General features: G+C 42.8%; 1 protein-coding gene across 3 annotated transcripts in view; it reads left to right on the top strand.

Annotated features, from left to right (window-relative positions):
- The first annotated feature begins 5,651 nt into the window (after window positions 1-5,651).
- HGFAC (HGF activator) overlaps window positions 5,652-17,723 on the top strand; it is a 41,633-nt gene continuing 29,561 nt past the window's right edge. For 2 of the 3 annotated variants that reach the window (XM_042053520.1, XM_042053519.1), the window contains exons 1-4: window positions 5,652-5,826; window positions 7,361-7,415; window positions 9,760-9,856; window positions 15,008-15,081. In XM_042053520.1, the coding sequence (XP_041909454.1) occupies window positions 5,761-5,826; window positions 7,361-7,415; window positions 9,760-9,856; window positions 15,008-15,081 (292 nt within the window). In that variant the 5' untranslated portion in view covers window positions 5,652-5,760. The remainder of the gene's footprint in view (window positions 5,827-7,360; window positions 7,416-9,759; window positions 9,857-15,007; window positions 15,082-17,723) is intronic. The other variant, XM_042053521.1, reaches the window with a different exon arrangement.

Below are 17,723 nucleotides of genomic sequence, written 5' to 3'. Positions count from 1 at the left end.
TGTCAGAGGGGATGAGGGTGAGGAGTGAGTGAGATGAAAAAAATAACATGATAGATCTGAGAACTGCTTCAGTCCCTGGAGAGAAGAGAAAGGAAATCAGTGCAGAAAACCCCAGAGCTGAGAGCTTGTGGGTGAGGGAAGCCAGGAGAGCTGCTAGAGGTGCTGAGGGAGTGTGGGAGGTGAGAGGAGTGAGGAGGAGTAAACATTTGGGTGAAGGCATCTCTTTCTCTGTCCCAGGATTATCTAAGTGCTGCAGCACCCAATCCATGTTTGCTGGATCCCAGCTGCTCAGCAACCAGACTCTGGCAGCTGCGCTTTTCGCAGCCTGGCTGCCTCGAGGAGTGGGGACAGGGGTTTGTAAAAGGGTTTGTTTGGCAGAGGTTATCCCCAGTTTGGGGACTGCAAATATTAGCAGCAAAGTCTGGTGCAGGAGAGGATAGACTGGGACTCCAGTTCTTTCTGAAAGCCAAAACTATGTCATCTTTTTTACCCCCAGGATTTCTGAAGCTCCCAGGGGAACAAGAGGGGTGACACACAGAGGTATTCATGGTTGCAAGGTAGCTGGATTTTACACTGTCTAAGGCTCATATGAATAACTCAACTTTTCAGTTTGATTTGAGCCAAAACTTTTATTTTTTTCTTGCTGAAATAAGCAAACAAGCAAAATTATTTCAGCTTTCTGTCTTCACTCTAGCAAAAGAAACAGAATGGCTTTTCTCAAGGCACCACTCCAGAAGACATAAGAGAAGGTGGAGGTTCACTTGTTGCCTGCAGCAGCCTGTTAACCCCCTGATTCTGTGATGCTCCCCTTGTTCCCTGCCCCAGCCCTAGCCCTAGCCCTAGCCCTGGCCCTGGCCCTAGCCCTAGCCCTAGCCCTGGCCCTGGCCCTGGCCCTGGCCCTGGCCACTCCCTCGGTTTCTCCCTATTTGCTCCTGTACCCCAACCCCACCCAGGGACCGCCCTTGAGTCCCTGACAAAACCACCCCGCACCCAGACCCGTGCTGTTTCTCTGTCTGCCTTCGAGGGCGCTGGGACAAGATGTGAATAAAGCCGTCTCCTGAGAGACCCTTCTCCACCTCCTTTGGCACCCACTGCATTGTAACGCTGCTGGCTCCCGGAGCCAGATCGCGGGGCTGTCCCAAATGGACTCCGGGATGCGACTGATCGCACGGCTCTAGGAAACCCTCGCTGAGCTCTCAGGGAGCAGCAGCCTGCTTGGCAGAGTCCAGCGGTTACAACAGTTGCCCAGGGGTGAAGATGCTGGTTTTGGGTGTGAGTGACAAGACTGAGGTTGCACCATTTGCTAAGATAGGTGTGACCTGTGCCCTGCTGTGTTGGGGCAACTGAGGAGGTTGAAGGAGAGAATAGGAGGGGTTCCTCATGCACTTCCAGTGTTGCTGTGTTGCCTTATTTATTAAAAAAAAGTCACTATGCATTTAGCCCATGACTGTTAGCCTCAGTTCTGGTGATTTGGATCTTCACTAATTACCAGGGACAGCTGAGCTTTGGTAATGGCTGCCGGGGTGATGGGAATGTCATGAAGCAACAGAGATGAAGGAAATGATCAATGTGACAGTGACAACAAGGTCTCTAGTGTGGTTTGCAGGTCCCCCAGAGGAAAAAAAAGGGAGTTGGTTTGGCTTGTACATCAGTCCCATGTCAGCACTGAGCCCCTTGCTAGTACACCAGGAGCAGAATTGTCGCATGTGATTGCTTGCATCCTACCCATTCCTGAAAGATAAATCAAAAGTTGTATTTTTAATGCCAGAAATAGTTCTAATTACTTCCTGTTCACACATACTCATCAGTTTGTACTAAGGTCTTGGACACTGCACACTTGCAGAGGCTTTAGATCCTGCACTAGTTCCTCGTGCCAACAATGCTCCTGCAACTGTCTCCTTGGCCAGGAAGCTGGGTCTGGGCTTTGTAGCAATAATGTCAACTAAAGCCATGAAATCAGATCCTCTCAGGAGGCAGCATACCCCACTAGTTTGGGTTACCTTATCACTATGAAAAAGCTTAGAAATTTGCAAAAATACAGGGGGAATCAGTCATTAGAAAAGTTTATGGTTTTTCTTCAGTTTTGGAGTAGCTGAGTGGAAGTTTCCTCAGAAACATTTACAATGGTCAGAAAAGAATGTAAAAATGGTGAACACATGAACTTAGTCACCAGACAGCCCTCTCACTACCTTGGTAGCTGGTACATAGGGATGAATGCAAATGGATGTGTACGTGTGTGTCTGTCTAGACTTGTCTTTTCCACTTATGTCTAGTCAACTAATTGATGAAAAAAAACCCCTGCAATTTTATTATTTCATATTGATGGCTGACTCAGTTAATTTACATTTTGTTGATATTTAATGATTTAGGATGGTTGTTAATATTGTTTCATTATTATTAAATAGTTCAAGGGCTGGGCTCAGCCTGAGCTTTTATTAATTATTGTTAAATTTAAAGAAATAAAAAATACTGCAGTGTGGGAATTGAGGAAAAGGCAAAGCATTATCAGTGTGTGTTATACAGCCGCAGCAAGACTTCTATCTCTTTCTCCTCGTTTATTTGTGTGTTTATTTGCCTTTTCTTTTTCCATGATGTCAGTATAAAGGGGAAAATGGCTGCTGAAACGAATGGATTTTAGCCTTTGATACAGAAGGATTACAGCCTGCAAACATGAAAAAGAATTCCTCATCTTATTTTAAAACTTTACATTTTCTTTAGCAGTTGCAGAATCTGGCTCCAAATGCATTTGCATTCTGTGTTCTTCAGGAAATGTTCAATATTATGTGCAGCAAAATTAAGAACCAGAATGTGATTTCTTTAAAGGAAAATGGAATTTGCTTTGAGAACAAGAACTGGACTCTAGCTGGAGTTTCACTGGTGGGATGAGTTGCAAGGCAGGCTCCAGGCCTTAGAGCTGCCAAATATTCTGTCACTCCAAAGCCAGGTTTTCCTCTAGCTCTTATTTCCAGATTTTCTCTTTCTTATTTATGTTTATGTATATGTATACACACATATATTTACATCAATTTCATATTTTACAGAGCCTCATTTGAAATGGGCACTAGGTGAAGCCTAAAACCTAATGTTACGGAATTTATCTTGAATGCCATATGGATTGCTTCTATATCTTTGTTATTTTTCTCATTGTTGTTAAGTTATTAGCTCCACAGACACCTGATTCTTATTTCCCTCTGTACAAAATTTCCATCTCTAGGCTGGAAATAGTGAGTCACAGATGAATAGACTTGGGAAGGTTATGGAGAGCAGCTCTGCAGGCTCATCAGCCTGACCATGGGATGATGGTTTTGGCACAGATTGCACTCTTCACACTTATGAACTCCCAAATGCCCAAAGTGAAGTTTATAAGAATTCAGTATCAAAACTGAATCTTCAGTTTTCCGAGTAGTTTCTTGCTAATGAGATAAAATGTTTCTCAAAAAAAAAAAAAAAAAAAAAAAAAAAAGGAAAAAAAAGAAAAAGATGTGGCATACTTCATGTTAACAATTCTATGAAATGCCTGAAGGAGACAGGCAGAGTTTCTTCTGTTTATAAATAGCTGAAAGTTTCACTGATCATTTTATATAATTTACCAAAAAAACACACCTCAATTTCTGCCTTTTTGCTATGGCTGTAAGACCTGTTCAGACACCTCTCTGCTGAACAAAGGCAGGCAGTGTACATGGAGCACTTGGGGTTTTTAGCGATTCAGATCTGTCTGAACCCTGAAATCACTGTTCAGACCTTACTCAGGGATAATTCCCATTTTATGGTGGTGCTTTTCTGGCAGCTGTTGCAACTCTTGGCTTGGATGTCTTTTCCTTTTACTTTGTGCTAGAACCGTCCTATCAGCTGAAGTGGCTCCTGATGTTGGTGTTTATTCCTTTTTCTCATGTTAAGGAGTCAGTTTGAGCTAAAAGCTTGGAATTGTGATTCCCCAGGACACACTGCAGCTCTTGATGGAGATCTACAACATGAACAACAACAACTGGGAGTGTACACATTGACAATAGAATGCATTCTTGCTTTTCTTCTCTGTTACTTTTAGGCATGGAAAAATGCTTCTCTACAACACGCATTGGTCACCATAGAAACACAGTGTTTATGGTCCTGGAAGTGGATGATTTTCATTCTGGAAATGGGTAGAAGAGGGTATTTGCACTCCCCTTGCTCCCCTGCTCCTTCCTTTCTACAAAACTTCTGGGAACTCTGAGCTGAATAGCAGGTAATGGTTTTTTTTTTTCCCTTTCTTTGCACAATTTCAGTAACCTGGATGGTAAGCCATTGAACAGGAATTACTGATTTGAAACCTGATGGCCAAACTGAGGAATGAGGAGAGGAAGTGGAAATCTATGTTCCAGCTTTGCTAGGCGTTCTCAGGCAGATCAGACTGTCTGTACATCCTATTTCCAGGTTTGAAATGAGTGAAAATAAAACAGATCTAGTCCACAAGTCTATTCTGAAGCTTTATTTGCTTCAAGACTTCTGGCAACCGGCAATGCGTAGAGGCAAGGATTTTTTTTTTCTGCCTATTTGCTAGATTTTGGGAAGGAAATTCCGACTTTGCCTGCTTCTTGTTGTTCCAAGCCTTGCTCACAGTAGCAAAGTCTAGTCCATAAACCTAAATAGGCCTAGCTGAACTAACAGGAGTTATTACTGTGAAGAAAGACACAGCAGTGTTATAGCACAGCCGGTGTAAATTCTCTGCACCATGATAAACCATCGTGTCGAATTTGTGCAGGGATAGCTCTGCTTCACCACTGGGCCTTACAGCCATGGCCTTGTTGGGTCAAAAAAATTTAAAAGAATCATATCCCTTCCATAGCTGTGCTGGTGAAACTTCAAACGGCAGCACACAGCTTAAGCAAGGACCATGGTATTCTTTCTGTTGTTGTGGCTCTGCGGATTTTGGGTGTGAAGAGGTGCGGTCCCTGACTGACAGGACATAGCAAAAGCCTCGAGCACAGACACTGTTGTACCAGCCAAACCTGTGAATTTTGGTTGTGGGGCAAGGTGGGGCTGAAATAGACTGCACTGGTGAAATCTCAGTTTTTGCAATACCTTCTGCATCCATGTTAGAAATGATACTACAGTGCAGCTATCTCAGGCAGTTATGAGACCGAGATGGCTTTGCTCAGGTGGTGGCAGAAGGGAGCTTTTTGGTACACAAAATGTGTTATCAGAGTAATGTGTATTTTCTTTCTAACTTTCCCAGTCTGTTGCTGGAAGGCTGCTGTTGCAAATCGCAGCTAGGCAGGTAACCATCTGTTAATGAGTAATCCTTGGTATTGGCATTGATCTGGTCCATATTTTGCAATGTAATGCCAGCTCCTGAGTGGGCTTGCTTGGAGCTCATTGTTGCTATACCATGCTTTTCATTAGCTCCTGAAGAGAAAGAGAAGGGAAACATCTGGGTGATAAATCAGCTCTAGTTACAAGCAACGTTGGATCATCTCCTCTGGATGTGCTCTTCAGTGCTTGCTGGTTAAACCAGGGACCATCTCCAAGGGTCAGGCACTTTGTACACTCTTCACTCCCTGTGGTTTAGGGAGAGTCTCTCCCTACATGGCATTCCCTTCTACCCACAAAGACATTAATGATTAACAACGGTAACAGCTCTGCTTACTTAGAAAACTAAAATACCCTAAAGTCAAGTAAATCACAGTCCCTTGTGAAAGCTCATTCCTGATTCACCCTCCCACTTCAGCCCAGCCCTGGAAGTTTTCCTCTGCCAGGCAAAACCTTTGTGAGAGGAACGCAAAGATGAAAGTCTGTGCTCCTCTCACTGTTGTCTTGGCTCTGACTCTGAGCAGTGACTGTGCAAGGATGGTAAGTGATTCTTCTGTTTCGGAGTGGTGGATCAGCTATGTGATGCCTGGCAGGACCATGTTGCCTTGGGGTTGGATGAGTGAAGCCACTGAGCGGACCCAGAGAAAGAGACATTCAAAGGGATTTGCCAGATGAAGGTTGACACCAGTGCTCACTAAGGGGGGGGGGGTGTGTCTGTGGGATAGCTGGTGTTAATACCTTTCTCTGTTTAAAGCAATTGCTTACATCTAGGCCTTTCTGTGGAGGAGGAATGGGAGGGGAGGAAGGACCACACAAAAATTGAAATCCTTTAAAAATGTACCTCAGAAATGTGTTGGCACAAACAGGTACCTGCAGTGGCATGGAGGGAGAGTGCTCCACTGCCAGACATTAATGCTCTCTGGTAACTGAACAGGCCAGCTATGTGGCTATCTGGTTCTTTTCAGACTTCTCCCTGCTTCCATGCTAAACCTCTCAGTGTTTTTGCATCATGTGCCTTGTGTCTTTTTTGGGGATATGTCTGCCAAGCACGTGAAGCAGTGCTGAGCAGGCTGTGCTGGTTTGAATTTGCTAGTTTGCTTAAACCCCACCATGACCTGGCATCTACCATGGACTAGCAGGGCAGTTAGTCCATTGCTACCTTATGATCAGCCTTATTTCACTAGCTAGGTTAAAACTAGCTCAGATATGCTTAAATGGTGGTATAATCCTAACTGTCTCAGAGAATTACAGAAGTGTGTTCTCAGATATTACGTGTGGGAGCAGAGAGGAATGCTCATGTTCAAGGTAAAGATCATCCCTGGCTGAAGCCATTGCAGACGGCTCAGTGGTGGCAGAGCCTGTGTAGAGTACAAAAACTGCTCTTTCCTCAGAACTGTTCAAGCCCTCTCTATATATCTTAGCAACAGTTTTTTCTTAATTCTCACTTTTTATGTCCCCTGTCCAGTTCTATGTTCATGATGTGCTGCTTCTTCTTTGACTGCTTTTGTGATACTTTGATTTTGCTGTAGTTCAATTGCCAGCACTTTTGGTGAGAGCAGCACTTAGTCTTTTACCATTTTTTTATTATTTCCTGTGGCTTAAAATCAGCTCAGCCTAGTGCTCTTTTCTTGCTGATTGGCAAACCCAAATACAGTTAGAAGTTGGTTTTGTAACTAATGCCCTGGGGGATACAACTAAATAGCAGGAAAAAGCAAATGTTGGGATATTATTTGTAACTGTGAACTGGCCCCAGAGTGCATGTATGCTTCCTGCTGAGAGAAATAGGAGATGTATCCCTTGGCCATAGAAAGAAAAAAATGGAGCAGAGCTTTGGCCTTTGTTGAGTTGTGATGGGTTTTCCTGGTTTAACTGACACCTTTCAAGAGTCTACGTGTATCTACCCTCTTTCACCAGACGGTGCCCCACCAAAAATCACAAGCAAATGGTGAGATTTTCTCAGAAACGTTGGGAGAAACACAATTTCAGGGTACCCTGGAAAGTACATTTTTACCAGTAGTATGGTTCCCAGAGTGAATTTGTGTTTCCAATCCACATTCTCTTTTTCTCTTTATAGCACTACAAATCTGGGGCAGGAAGAGGCTCAAATCATGGGTTCACTCGCCCACAAGGTACCAAGTCAAATCCAGTAGGTTTCATGACAGTAAGAACGATTCTGCCTGTCTGTATCTGTGCTGTGCAAGTCGGTAGGAAGCCTGTCTTTGTTTCAACATGAATCAGGATTATAGAATGGTCATGCCACTATTAATTTCTGTGTAAAAGGGAATTTGAGATTTGCTCAGGAATCTCAGGTAATTTTCCTTCAGGTGCAGATTAATGGGAGGGTGCTGATGGGATTTTAGTTTGTCTGAGCTGGTGGGGCTTTATATTAGTTCACAATGTGGTGTGGCTGAAGATGTGCTACAATCCTTAATCAGAGCTGCAGCTGCCCTGTAACTTTCAAGCACATGAACTCTTTGTATGTAGAAGTTCAATTTCTACCGTGGTCTATGATCTCCCTGTGGGAGAAAGGTTTGAGTCACATGCAGCTTTCTGGGTTGCATTTGTTCTGTGGCACCCCAATGATCAGACATCCTGGCTGTGGGAGAGCATTGCAGTTTCCATTTTTAAGGCTTTTATTGTCCTATGCTTTTGCTGTTAAAGGTTACATGCACTGGGCCATTAGCGGTGCCTTTATAGGTTATAACAGTCTTCAGTGGCCTTTGGGATACGATGTATCTTCTGAATGGGAATCTATTTTCACAACTCTCCTGCTTTTACTGGAAGGTATCAGACAGAGAAAGCTGATATTGAAACATTTGCTTAATTAGTTCAGAGTATGAAAACAGGGATTGACATGGGGATGTCAGAGGGGATGGCAGTGGCCTTTTCCCACTGATAGAGAAGGAGGCAGTTAGGGAAGATGGAGTGACCTTAATTCCAACTGATTAAGAAAGGGGTTGGACCACAGGGATAGGTGATTTTTTCTGTAATCCTAATGACTGACCTCAGCAGCTCTTTGAGATTGATGCCTTTTCCTGGTTTTAAAATCAAGAGTCAAACACTTGACTCTTAGTGACTTTTTCCCTTCTAATCTAACAAGATTAGAAGGGAAAAAGGGATTTTACCTTGGTATTTATTTTAAGGATCTTTAGGTGCACATGTCCAGGTTGAATGCACCGAAATGCACACCACAATGCCCTCCAAAATATCTGGTATAACATTATAGGTCTTACTAATTAACTAATTAACATATCTATCAAAAATTCCCCAATGAGAGGCTTGAATGAGCCCCCCTCCCCAAGGAGCCTTCCCCTGGATGGTTCTATCTCAGTTTACAGAATGTGTTCTGGAGAGGACCTTGGGGTCTGGGGCACACTAACCCCTAACTATGAAGCTTCTAAAATGTTTAGTTTCCTAGGTGAACAAACAAGTCCAGGAATGTAGGCAAAAAGCACTAAGAATACAGAAGTTATAAAAAGGTATAACAGAGGTATAAAAGGCAAAAAAACCATCATGGCATCAAGATGTCTGGACTTGTGAGGGTTAACAGATATTACAAGAGTGTGCAGGAGCCCCAGCCATCATGGGAGGGGTAAGCTCAGGACAAGGAGCAGTCGTACATCATCTCTGAGAAATGGAAATGTGCTGTGCTGCCAGTTTGGTTGAATGTCCCATTTCTGTCTTACAGCAGTGGCTGGCTTCCCATTTCAGACTTTGGGATTTCAAAACAGATTGCTTTTAGTTTAATGGTTAAATAAGCTCTGACAGTTTTTCATTGTCTTTTTTGTCTTCAGCCTCTCTCATTCTTAAGACTCATCTTGAAGGATTTTTTCTGATAGACTCCCACTAGCCTTCCTTAAACTCCCACCACCCTTCCTTAGACTGCCATCACCGATGTGGCAAATATAAAACTTGCCCTTTTTAGACACTGGTCCCATTAGTTTCTCCCCACTTGTAAGGAATCTGCTTATCCCAAAGGGAAGGTGGTATGTTCAAAATTATCTCTCTACCCCCAACCTTTAAAACCTTCTTCCTCCCGACTGTTTCTATTTCAGTTAGTACTGTCTGGTTCCTTAATTATTTTAAACAGATATTACAATGTGATATAGAGCCTGAAAGGATACAACTTCAGAAATTATTTTAATATACAATTACAATACTACATAATTAGAAATGGTAATTGCAATTAATGAATATAATTGGGATTTGCTGTACCAGAAATTGCAGTATATTTTGAACTGAAATGATCTGAGATCTTTGTTCCACTGCAGAGTCCATTAATCTTTGTTGATTCAGTCATTATGTAGGATTTTAAGCCTCTTCTTATGCACTAGACATTGCAGAGACACAGAGTCCAGAGCACAGCTGAAAAACTTGCAGATATCTGTCTTCATAATTTCATATAATAGTATATGATATAATTTGTGGGTCGCTTTTCAGCTGCATTACAACTTTTTAATATTTGTATTTCAGTGTTTACAGAGGATGGACATTCATGCAAATTTCCTTTCCGGTTCGGTGGAAGGTTTTATCACACATGTTTATCAAATATGTTTTCCAGAAAGAAATGGTAAGTTGACATTGCTCATAAATTAAAACAGCATTCAAATGAAAATGTCATCCTTTTAGTGCTTTAATCTTGCTCTTAGGATAATTAACAGGAGCTTGGTGTTGTGCCCAAGGAGACTGGTGCAGTTCTCCTGCTGATAGTCATGGTGCTCGGGTCAAGGCTTGTGCTCAGGGGGAAGGGAGCCCTGGCACTGCATTTCCACGGCCACAGGAAGGTCACGAACTGCAGAAATGTTTCCTCGCTGCCCTTCCGATTGGAACTGCAACTTCCATGAGTGACAAGAGCTAGTACAGAAAAAGCAGGACTGAAAAACGACCTGATAGAAACCCTCTGCTGAGGGAGAAAGGAGAGATACAGATGCCTGAGAGAGAGGACAATTGGTTAAGGGGCTGTTTGATTTGTGCAGGCTGTACTTGTACTGCAGCAGAGACCATCTGATTTTTGAGGAAAGCTGTTTTCTCCCCGCCCCCACGTCTCTAATTTCTATCCAGACTGGCACTAGAACCCCTTTGGACAGTGTAGTACAACTCCTGTTTGTTGGGTAATGATTTATTCTACTAGTGTGTTTCAGGCCAGGTCTCCTTCTTTTGTGCAAAGGTTACTCTTTTACTTTTGCAGAAGCTGTTAGAGGTATTCATGATTCATTTTGGGAGTAGGGGCAGTCAGGTGGGAACCCTACTGAATTAAAGCACTGAATAAAAAAGATAAACTTTGCAGACAAACTCATATGATAGGCATATATTAACTGAAATCAAAGGCAACAAAGCAGAGAATATGTGGGTACCAGTAATGTCAAAATTATGCCCAGATGAGCCATGTGAAAGGCAAACACTTGCATGCTTTCAGGGTGGAGATAATATTTTAGAGTTTATTTTACTTGCCCAGGAAGGGCAGAACTCCCATTTTTTATACTGGACTGTCTAATTTTTTGGTGATCTGTTTTTCTGATGACACATCTGTTTCAAGTGTAAGTGCTGGTGTAATGTAAACAACACAACACAAATCTGTTTACACAAATAGACACCGAGCTTCAGGCTAGGAAACCACTTCAGAATTTCCCCAATATCCACACATACAGTCCAGCTAAGAGAAGCCTCCAGGAAACAAGAATTTGAGACTATCTTAACTAAAGAAAGGGAACTGGAATAATTTTCCAGTTTGAACCCTGTTTTTGATGAACTGTAGCCACAAAGAGTTTGACCTTTGGACTCACTTAATTTCATGCAATGCTTAAGAGGGATCCTGTTAATACATGACACTGTGTATTTGCTTTTGGCCAGTTAGGCCACAGAAATGGAAAAAACTGTGAATGGATGGGATCCAATGTTAGAGCACACTTTAGAGCTGACCTTGAACAACTTGCTCTTATGCTTCCGACTTTTTAAAAGCCATTTACAAGCGGGGAGACGAGGAGGAGGACAGCTGGAGTTATTTGGTTTTGACAGACCATTTCACCCTATGGGTGACCTTCTGACCAGTGTTTGCTCATCACTCATAAGCTAAAAGCAACTTAACGTGTGACTTCAGGCACAGAGATGCCGGGAAAAGAGCCCTGAATAGCAGTTGGGAAACCTGCTCTGTGCATTTTTGTGTGACTTGGCACTAACCCAGGCTGGACTTACACCAAATAACTGATCCCAGGGGACCTGATAGGCAGCAGGTGAGGGCAAGGCTTGTGCCCTTCCTGCCTCCTGCAAGCTGCTAGTAAGGGATGATGGGAGGCTGGGTCCAAACTGCTTCTTTGTGGGTGAATGCAAGGAAACCAGACCAAGAGAGCACTGACTTATGCATTTAAGTTCATGTCCTCAGTCCTCATGTCATACTTTAAGTCAGGACTACAGGCAGGACTTTACAGTGCAGGCCAAACCTCACTCAAATTTGCTTTAATTTTATGTTTTCTCATACTACATATGACACAGGTACTGTGTTTCAACATTAATCTGCTCCTGACCACAGAAAGCTCTCCTTACTTTCTTTGAGAGCAACTAACAAGTTGTATCTTTATAAATATTTATTGAAAATACAGGAAAGAAGACAAAATAATTACAGTATTTAAATAACAGACTTCCTTTAACAGCATCCTGTATTGCATTTCCCCTTAATTATAATCTGTTTTCACAGAAAAATTTCTATTTAGTGGCCTATTACCAAGTCTTACATGGTATCTTTCTAAAGATATAGTGTAAATTTTCCTTTTGTGCTGAGGAGAAAAAGACTCAACTAGAATGTCTACTGAATTTCATTGGTACCACTAGAAAGACAGAGCAGTGCAGGGACAGACAAAATGGGGGTGCAATGAACACTTGTGAGATCCAAAGGGGAGGGTGGTCTGAACTGGACCAAGCTGTGGCTGCAGGAAAGCTGCCAGCACCCTGTCCCTGGGTCCCAGGGTGGGATGGGTTCCTCAGATTCTGCTCAAGGGGAATGGCAAAAGCAGAAAAAGGCAGGAAGGGCACAAGCCTTGCCCTCACCTGCTGCCTACCAGGTCCCCTTAAGATGGAATGGCAAAAGCAGACCTTGCCTGAGATATAAATTGGAAGGTGTTGATTCATACCCTGCAGAACCCTTATCCTGTGCTTGAGGTCTGGATGTCTGGGTCCCCTGTGCAAGAGTGACCTTAGGTCTGTGTAGGAAGGGCATGATCTTATCATCTTCCCTGGAAACAAGAAGATAACTTTTGATACTTTGGCCACAGACTGAAAACAGTGCAGAGGAGGGCTTTTGGCCAGCTGGATTACAAGGTGGGTAGTTTATGACAGTCCTGGGAAGGAAAAGTACGTGTGGGTTAAGCTGGGAGATGTCAAGCATCAGGCTCTGAATTTTCCTGGAGCTGGTGGTGGTTGGTCTGGTGTTGTCAGGCAAAGTTTGGCCATGTCTCATGGTCAGAACAACACCTGAAAAGGTCTCAGGCAACCTCCAAGTCTCAAACATGGTGACAACACCAAGTGTGATGGCAGAGCTCTTTCCTTACACCTGTCTGCCTCTGGCCTGGGGCTTTGCTTGTTCTCTGAAACATCCTATTGTTCTCCAAAACATCCTATTGTTAAGGCTCCCTATGCTCCTGATGGGAAAAACAGCCTACTTTATCCTGCCTGCCAGTTAGGCCTCATCTGTGACATGCACTTTTATTTATCCATTCCCATGTTGTTTATCATGCATGGGTTTAAAATGTTATTTAAATCAATCCCTCATAGTGGACTTTTCTGGTGTACTGAGTTCAGTATCTTTGTCTTAATGTTTTCACTCCTATGTTAACAATTTTATATGACAGGCTGATGTAAAGACACATGCTATCCCATAAATTTTAAGTGTGGGCTCATTTGAAAATAGCATAAAGAAATAATAAGGCCATTGGGTTGGTTTTGCTGCTGGAGATAACATTCCACAAGACTCAAATGTCACCACGTTTTTGGTAAGCCTCCAATCAAAGAAAACATTTCTAAAAGAAAAGGAGGGAGACAAGTGAAATAGCTTTGAGGATGAGCTGAGATCCTCCCAGAGAGTGAGAGATCTGTGGTGGAAAATATAAAAGTATTATGTGACTGTGCAAGAAGCTTAGCACCAAGGAGGCAGCTTGACATCACAAGGGAGGACCAACCTCGTTGTAGTCACTGCAAGGCGATAGGGAAGGACAGGCTGTGGAGATCATCGAGTGGGAGGACCACTGGTTTGTGGAGAGCTGGTAGAAAAAGCCTCCGTCAGGGTCTCTGACAACAAAAAACCTTTTAAGATGGAAAAATTTGAGTTTTGCCTTTGGTTAGAACTTGGCTGCTGCTGAAAAGAGATACAAGCAGTGCTGAAGACACTTTTAACTCATTCATCATCTTCATCCTCATGCATACTAGACTACTCTTTAAAGAAAGCACAATCCGCTTCCCACTGAAGAATCACTGAGGAATTTCCATCAACTCCCAGCAGTTGCACCAGCCTTAATTCCTGTGACAGAACAGCCTCTTCAAGTATGTGCCAAATTAATCTGCACCAGACTAGCAAGCACATCTTTCAGTGCACCTTATATAATTGAGGTCACCAAACTTAATACACATGGCCTATTCAGATGCTCCATTCGAATGATGCATCTTAAATACCACATAGCATCTAATTAAGAAGGAAAGTAGGGCAGTTAAAATGTAGACGTGCACTGCAAAAAAATTTCAATCTAACTTGTGACATCTTAGGGTGAAGAAATTAATCACACAACTGCTCAGGGTATGATAAAACCATGCATAATGAAGATGGATCATCAGGCATATTAAATAAACTCCAGTTTCTTCTAATGCCAGGTAGCTGATATCTATTATTCTGCATTAGAACTGGTCAGGGAGGATGTTTTGGTGGATGGTGCATTGAGACAGGACGTGGACCTCCAAGGTTCAGCCTATGTTCAGTCACATGCTCCCTATGTGGCCTTGGGGAAGCCTACAAATCTACTTCTGCAAATGAGGAATAGCAGCTCAGTGCTCCTTGGAGTGCTCTGAGCCTCAGAGATAACAGGCTGAGGTAACAGACCGCCGGTGAGGGTGCACAGGACTCAGTCCCCTGCTCTGAAAAAAGGAGAGGTTTTATCTGTGTGTTTGGAAATCACCACCGTGTCAGTTATTTCCTCATTTCATCTTGCAAGTTCCAAAATAAGAATGCTTTAAAGGAACTGAGTGTGAAAAGGGTGAAATAGGCTTGTTACTGAAAGTCAGGAAAAGTCCCTCTGTGGACAGTCTCCTGCCTCCACAGATTATTACAGTAGCTGTCAGGCATCACAAATGGGCTGGGTCCTGTTTTGCTTGTTTTGTAATGAGTAAAGAAGACACAATTAATTTGCTTTGGTTTTGTTTCTTATTTCTGTCTTTCATTTTCTAATCCCAGAAATAGAAAGGATGTTGGGTTTTTCTGGAGGATTCATTGAAAATCCCAGGTTCTGCATTTACATTTCATTTTTAATCTGTTTTTCATTTGAGAGAAGTGGAGCAGAGCAACTTTAACAGAAGAAAGCATATTTTTTCCTCTGCTCTTAAGAGAATTTGAATGACACTGATGCTAATTAGAAAAAAACAAGCATGAATTTCCAGGTTGCCAGAGTGTGAAGGCCTTGTAGTTTCAGTGCAAACATCCAGGTTGTTTAAAGCTGCACTAAGCTGCGCCTTTGATTCTTTTCAGGTGTTCAACAACACATAACTTTGACCGGGACAGGAGATGGGGACACTGTGCTTTGTTGCCCAGAGACCACTCAGGTAAGGCGAGCCATTGCTGAGTTTCTCCAGATATCTGGCTCCTACTTTGCCACCTGTGGGAAGCAGGCCCAGTGCGTTCAGTTCAACTTTTATTTGTGTACACAGAGCCAGCCTTCACATCAGCTCTTTCCATAATCTCTGTGTGATGCTGCACAACCATAGCATTAGACTGTGGATATCACTCAGTCTTTAATTCACTCTCTGTTGACTAACTCAAAGTCACGGAGAGAAATTATGGTAATGCCAGCATGGAAATCTGAACTTCCACTGGAGCCGAACACAAAGGTGATCGTCTCCTCCCTCATGGCTTGGATGTGCCTTTTCACTTTTCATTCATTTAAGCAGCTGCATTTTCTGTCTGTTTGACCAGTTAGTTTTTTAGAAGGCACAGAAACGTTTGACACCCGGTACAACACAAAGCCATCACTTCCAGCTGTCCTTTCTTGAGATCTCATGGGAAAGGGCAGATCTCAAACCCAGACTTGCTTGAGCTTTGGGCTGTGTCAGAGAAGGTAAGAGGCCAGACGTGTTCATTACAGGAGTCCTGAGGGATAATGAAAGGATTACTTAGCTGAGCAGCTCTGTGGCTTCATGTGGTCACCACACTCCAGTGCTACAATTACCTCATTGCGAAAGTCTGTCTACAAGGGGAAGTCAAGGTCTGTGGCAAAGTCTCCTTTATACATAAAAGTCACTTTAATTGACACACTGGGCGAAAGTTTACCTGGGAATATGCATCCTGTCCTCAGCAGTCCCTCGGTCACTGGCCTTTGCTTATCTCTGTCTCCCCGGCTCCATGTTTCATGAGCTGGATGCTGGGGAATCTCATTTTATAAGGTACATACATATCTAATTCTTAATTCTTACAGCCACAGACCAGCTTGAAAAATTGGGTGTCGTGCTGGTTGAATTTGATGCCCCTGAGGCTTTTTTTGGATCTGTGTCTAAATGCTGACCGTGTTCCTCTTTTTGCCATCTCACTATTTTCAAATGTGACCTGTCTTATTTAGTCTGCGGGATATGACCAATAGCCTTAGATATTCACTTCCCACTTTCAAATGAAGGGCATTTTCCACCATCCCCTTTCAGGGAGTTCTCCGCAGTGTCAGGAGTCTTATTGCCAAGCTGATTGCAATCTACCAGAGCACTTGAAAAGCCAAGTTAGCTGAATCATGCTGACAGTCTAAAATTAAACAGTGCAGAGCATTCCTTTTTAAAACATAACTACTTTAAATTATTTTCCAGCCTGGCTTTAAAACAGATTAACAGTAGATCAGAGGCAAGTGACCTAGCCCCAAAACAAGCAGCAATGTATACGACTGAGTAATGCGTGTCAGACATGAACATAGACTTTCTGGGCAGTACATGCACTTAGTTATTCATGAGTGGCTTCCCAGAGCTTAAAACATTGGTGGCTGTGACATGTGATTGCTTTAATCCACCAGTGAAATACTCACTGTGATGGTGACAGCTGGCTCACTCAAGGAGACTCTCCCAGGAGCTGAAAGAGCTCTCCAAGCCTAGTGTTGCGTATCTGGGGGTGCCTTGAGCCACATCTGTCCCTCTGTCTGCACATCACCATTATCCTTCCAGACATCTGTCTGCCTTGCAGGCCTTTTTGGGCTTCTGGCTCATTTTTGCCTGTTACCCACAACAGTCTTGGTTAGGGTGGGTTGGAACAAGAAAGCCACCCTGTCTGCCTGCCAGGGTATCTCTGTCGATGTACCCTAACATCATTGAGGGCTTTTCCTGGCTAATGGTTTTCCCCCAGGAAAAAAAAAAAGAAGGGTTATATATGTGAGAGAGGAAAGGAAAGAAAAAAATGGATGGGGTAGATGGAAGAGATCACTGCTGGCTGTTGCAAAATAAAAAAACCCCTTTATTTCTGCAAGCATTTAGAATTTTTAAAAATTAAATAAAAGGTTTTTAGCTGTTATTTTATTTATAAACATAAGTCTACTTAGTTTTTTTTTTAAGCAGCAAGCACTATATTTTGACTTGGGAGATGTTCAACGGACCATTAACCATAGCTTAAAGAGAAAAGGTTTATGGTGAGGTTGGAAGGAAAAGCAACATAATGGATGAAGGAAATTTCAAGCAAAAGGAGGAAAATTTACCTGCTGTGGAGAAAATAAGCAGTCAAGCTGAACAATGCTGATTTTTAAAATGTGTGAAATAATACAATTTTTTTTGGAAAAAATCCACTAAAGTATTAAATCTTTGGGTGAATTTTTCTTGAAAAACAACAAAACATGGAATTTCAGGGAGAGAGTATCCTTTGGCCATGAGAGGTTAGTGAGCAGTGTATCCATTGGCATGGAGAAAGAGCTTCTTTAGAGCAAAGGTTGAAGCACAAACTCTCTCCAGGCCAAGAATACCACATGTATGTGACGAGTCATCTTCAAAATGTTGGAGGTGCTTACAAATCAATGTTAAGCAAGCGTCGGAGTCTTTGATCCAGAAAAACATGTATGCCAAATTCAAGGGAAAGTTTAACCAAGAAGCTTTTAGCTTTAGGGTGATGTGAAGCTTGGGTATGAAGTTTCTGCTGGAGGGAGGTGTTAGTACTGCATACACATGGGCGCGCTGGGCTGTTGTCTCGGTTTTGAAAGACAGGTGTCTGCTAAGGAAGGCAGAGGCCC

This window comes from Corvus kubaryi, unplaced genomic scaffold (genome assembly GCF_017639235.1).
Source record: "Corvus kubaryi isolate FWS band 111438036 unplaced genomic scaffold, C.kubaryi_AGA036_p1.0 split1-131, whole genome shotgun sequence".
NCBI classification, from domain to species: Eukaryota; Metazoa; Chordata; class Aves; order Passeriformes; family Corvidae; genus Corvus; species Corvus kubaryi.
This window is presented reverse-complemented; position numbering and strand designations above follow the sequence as displayed.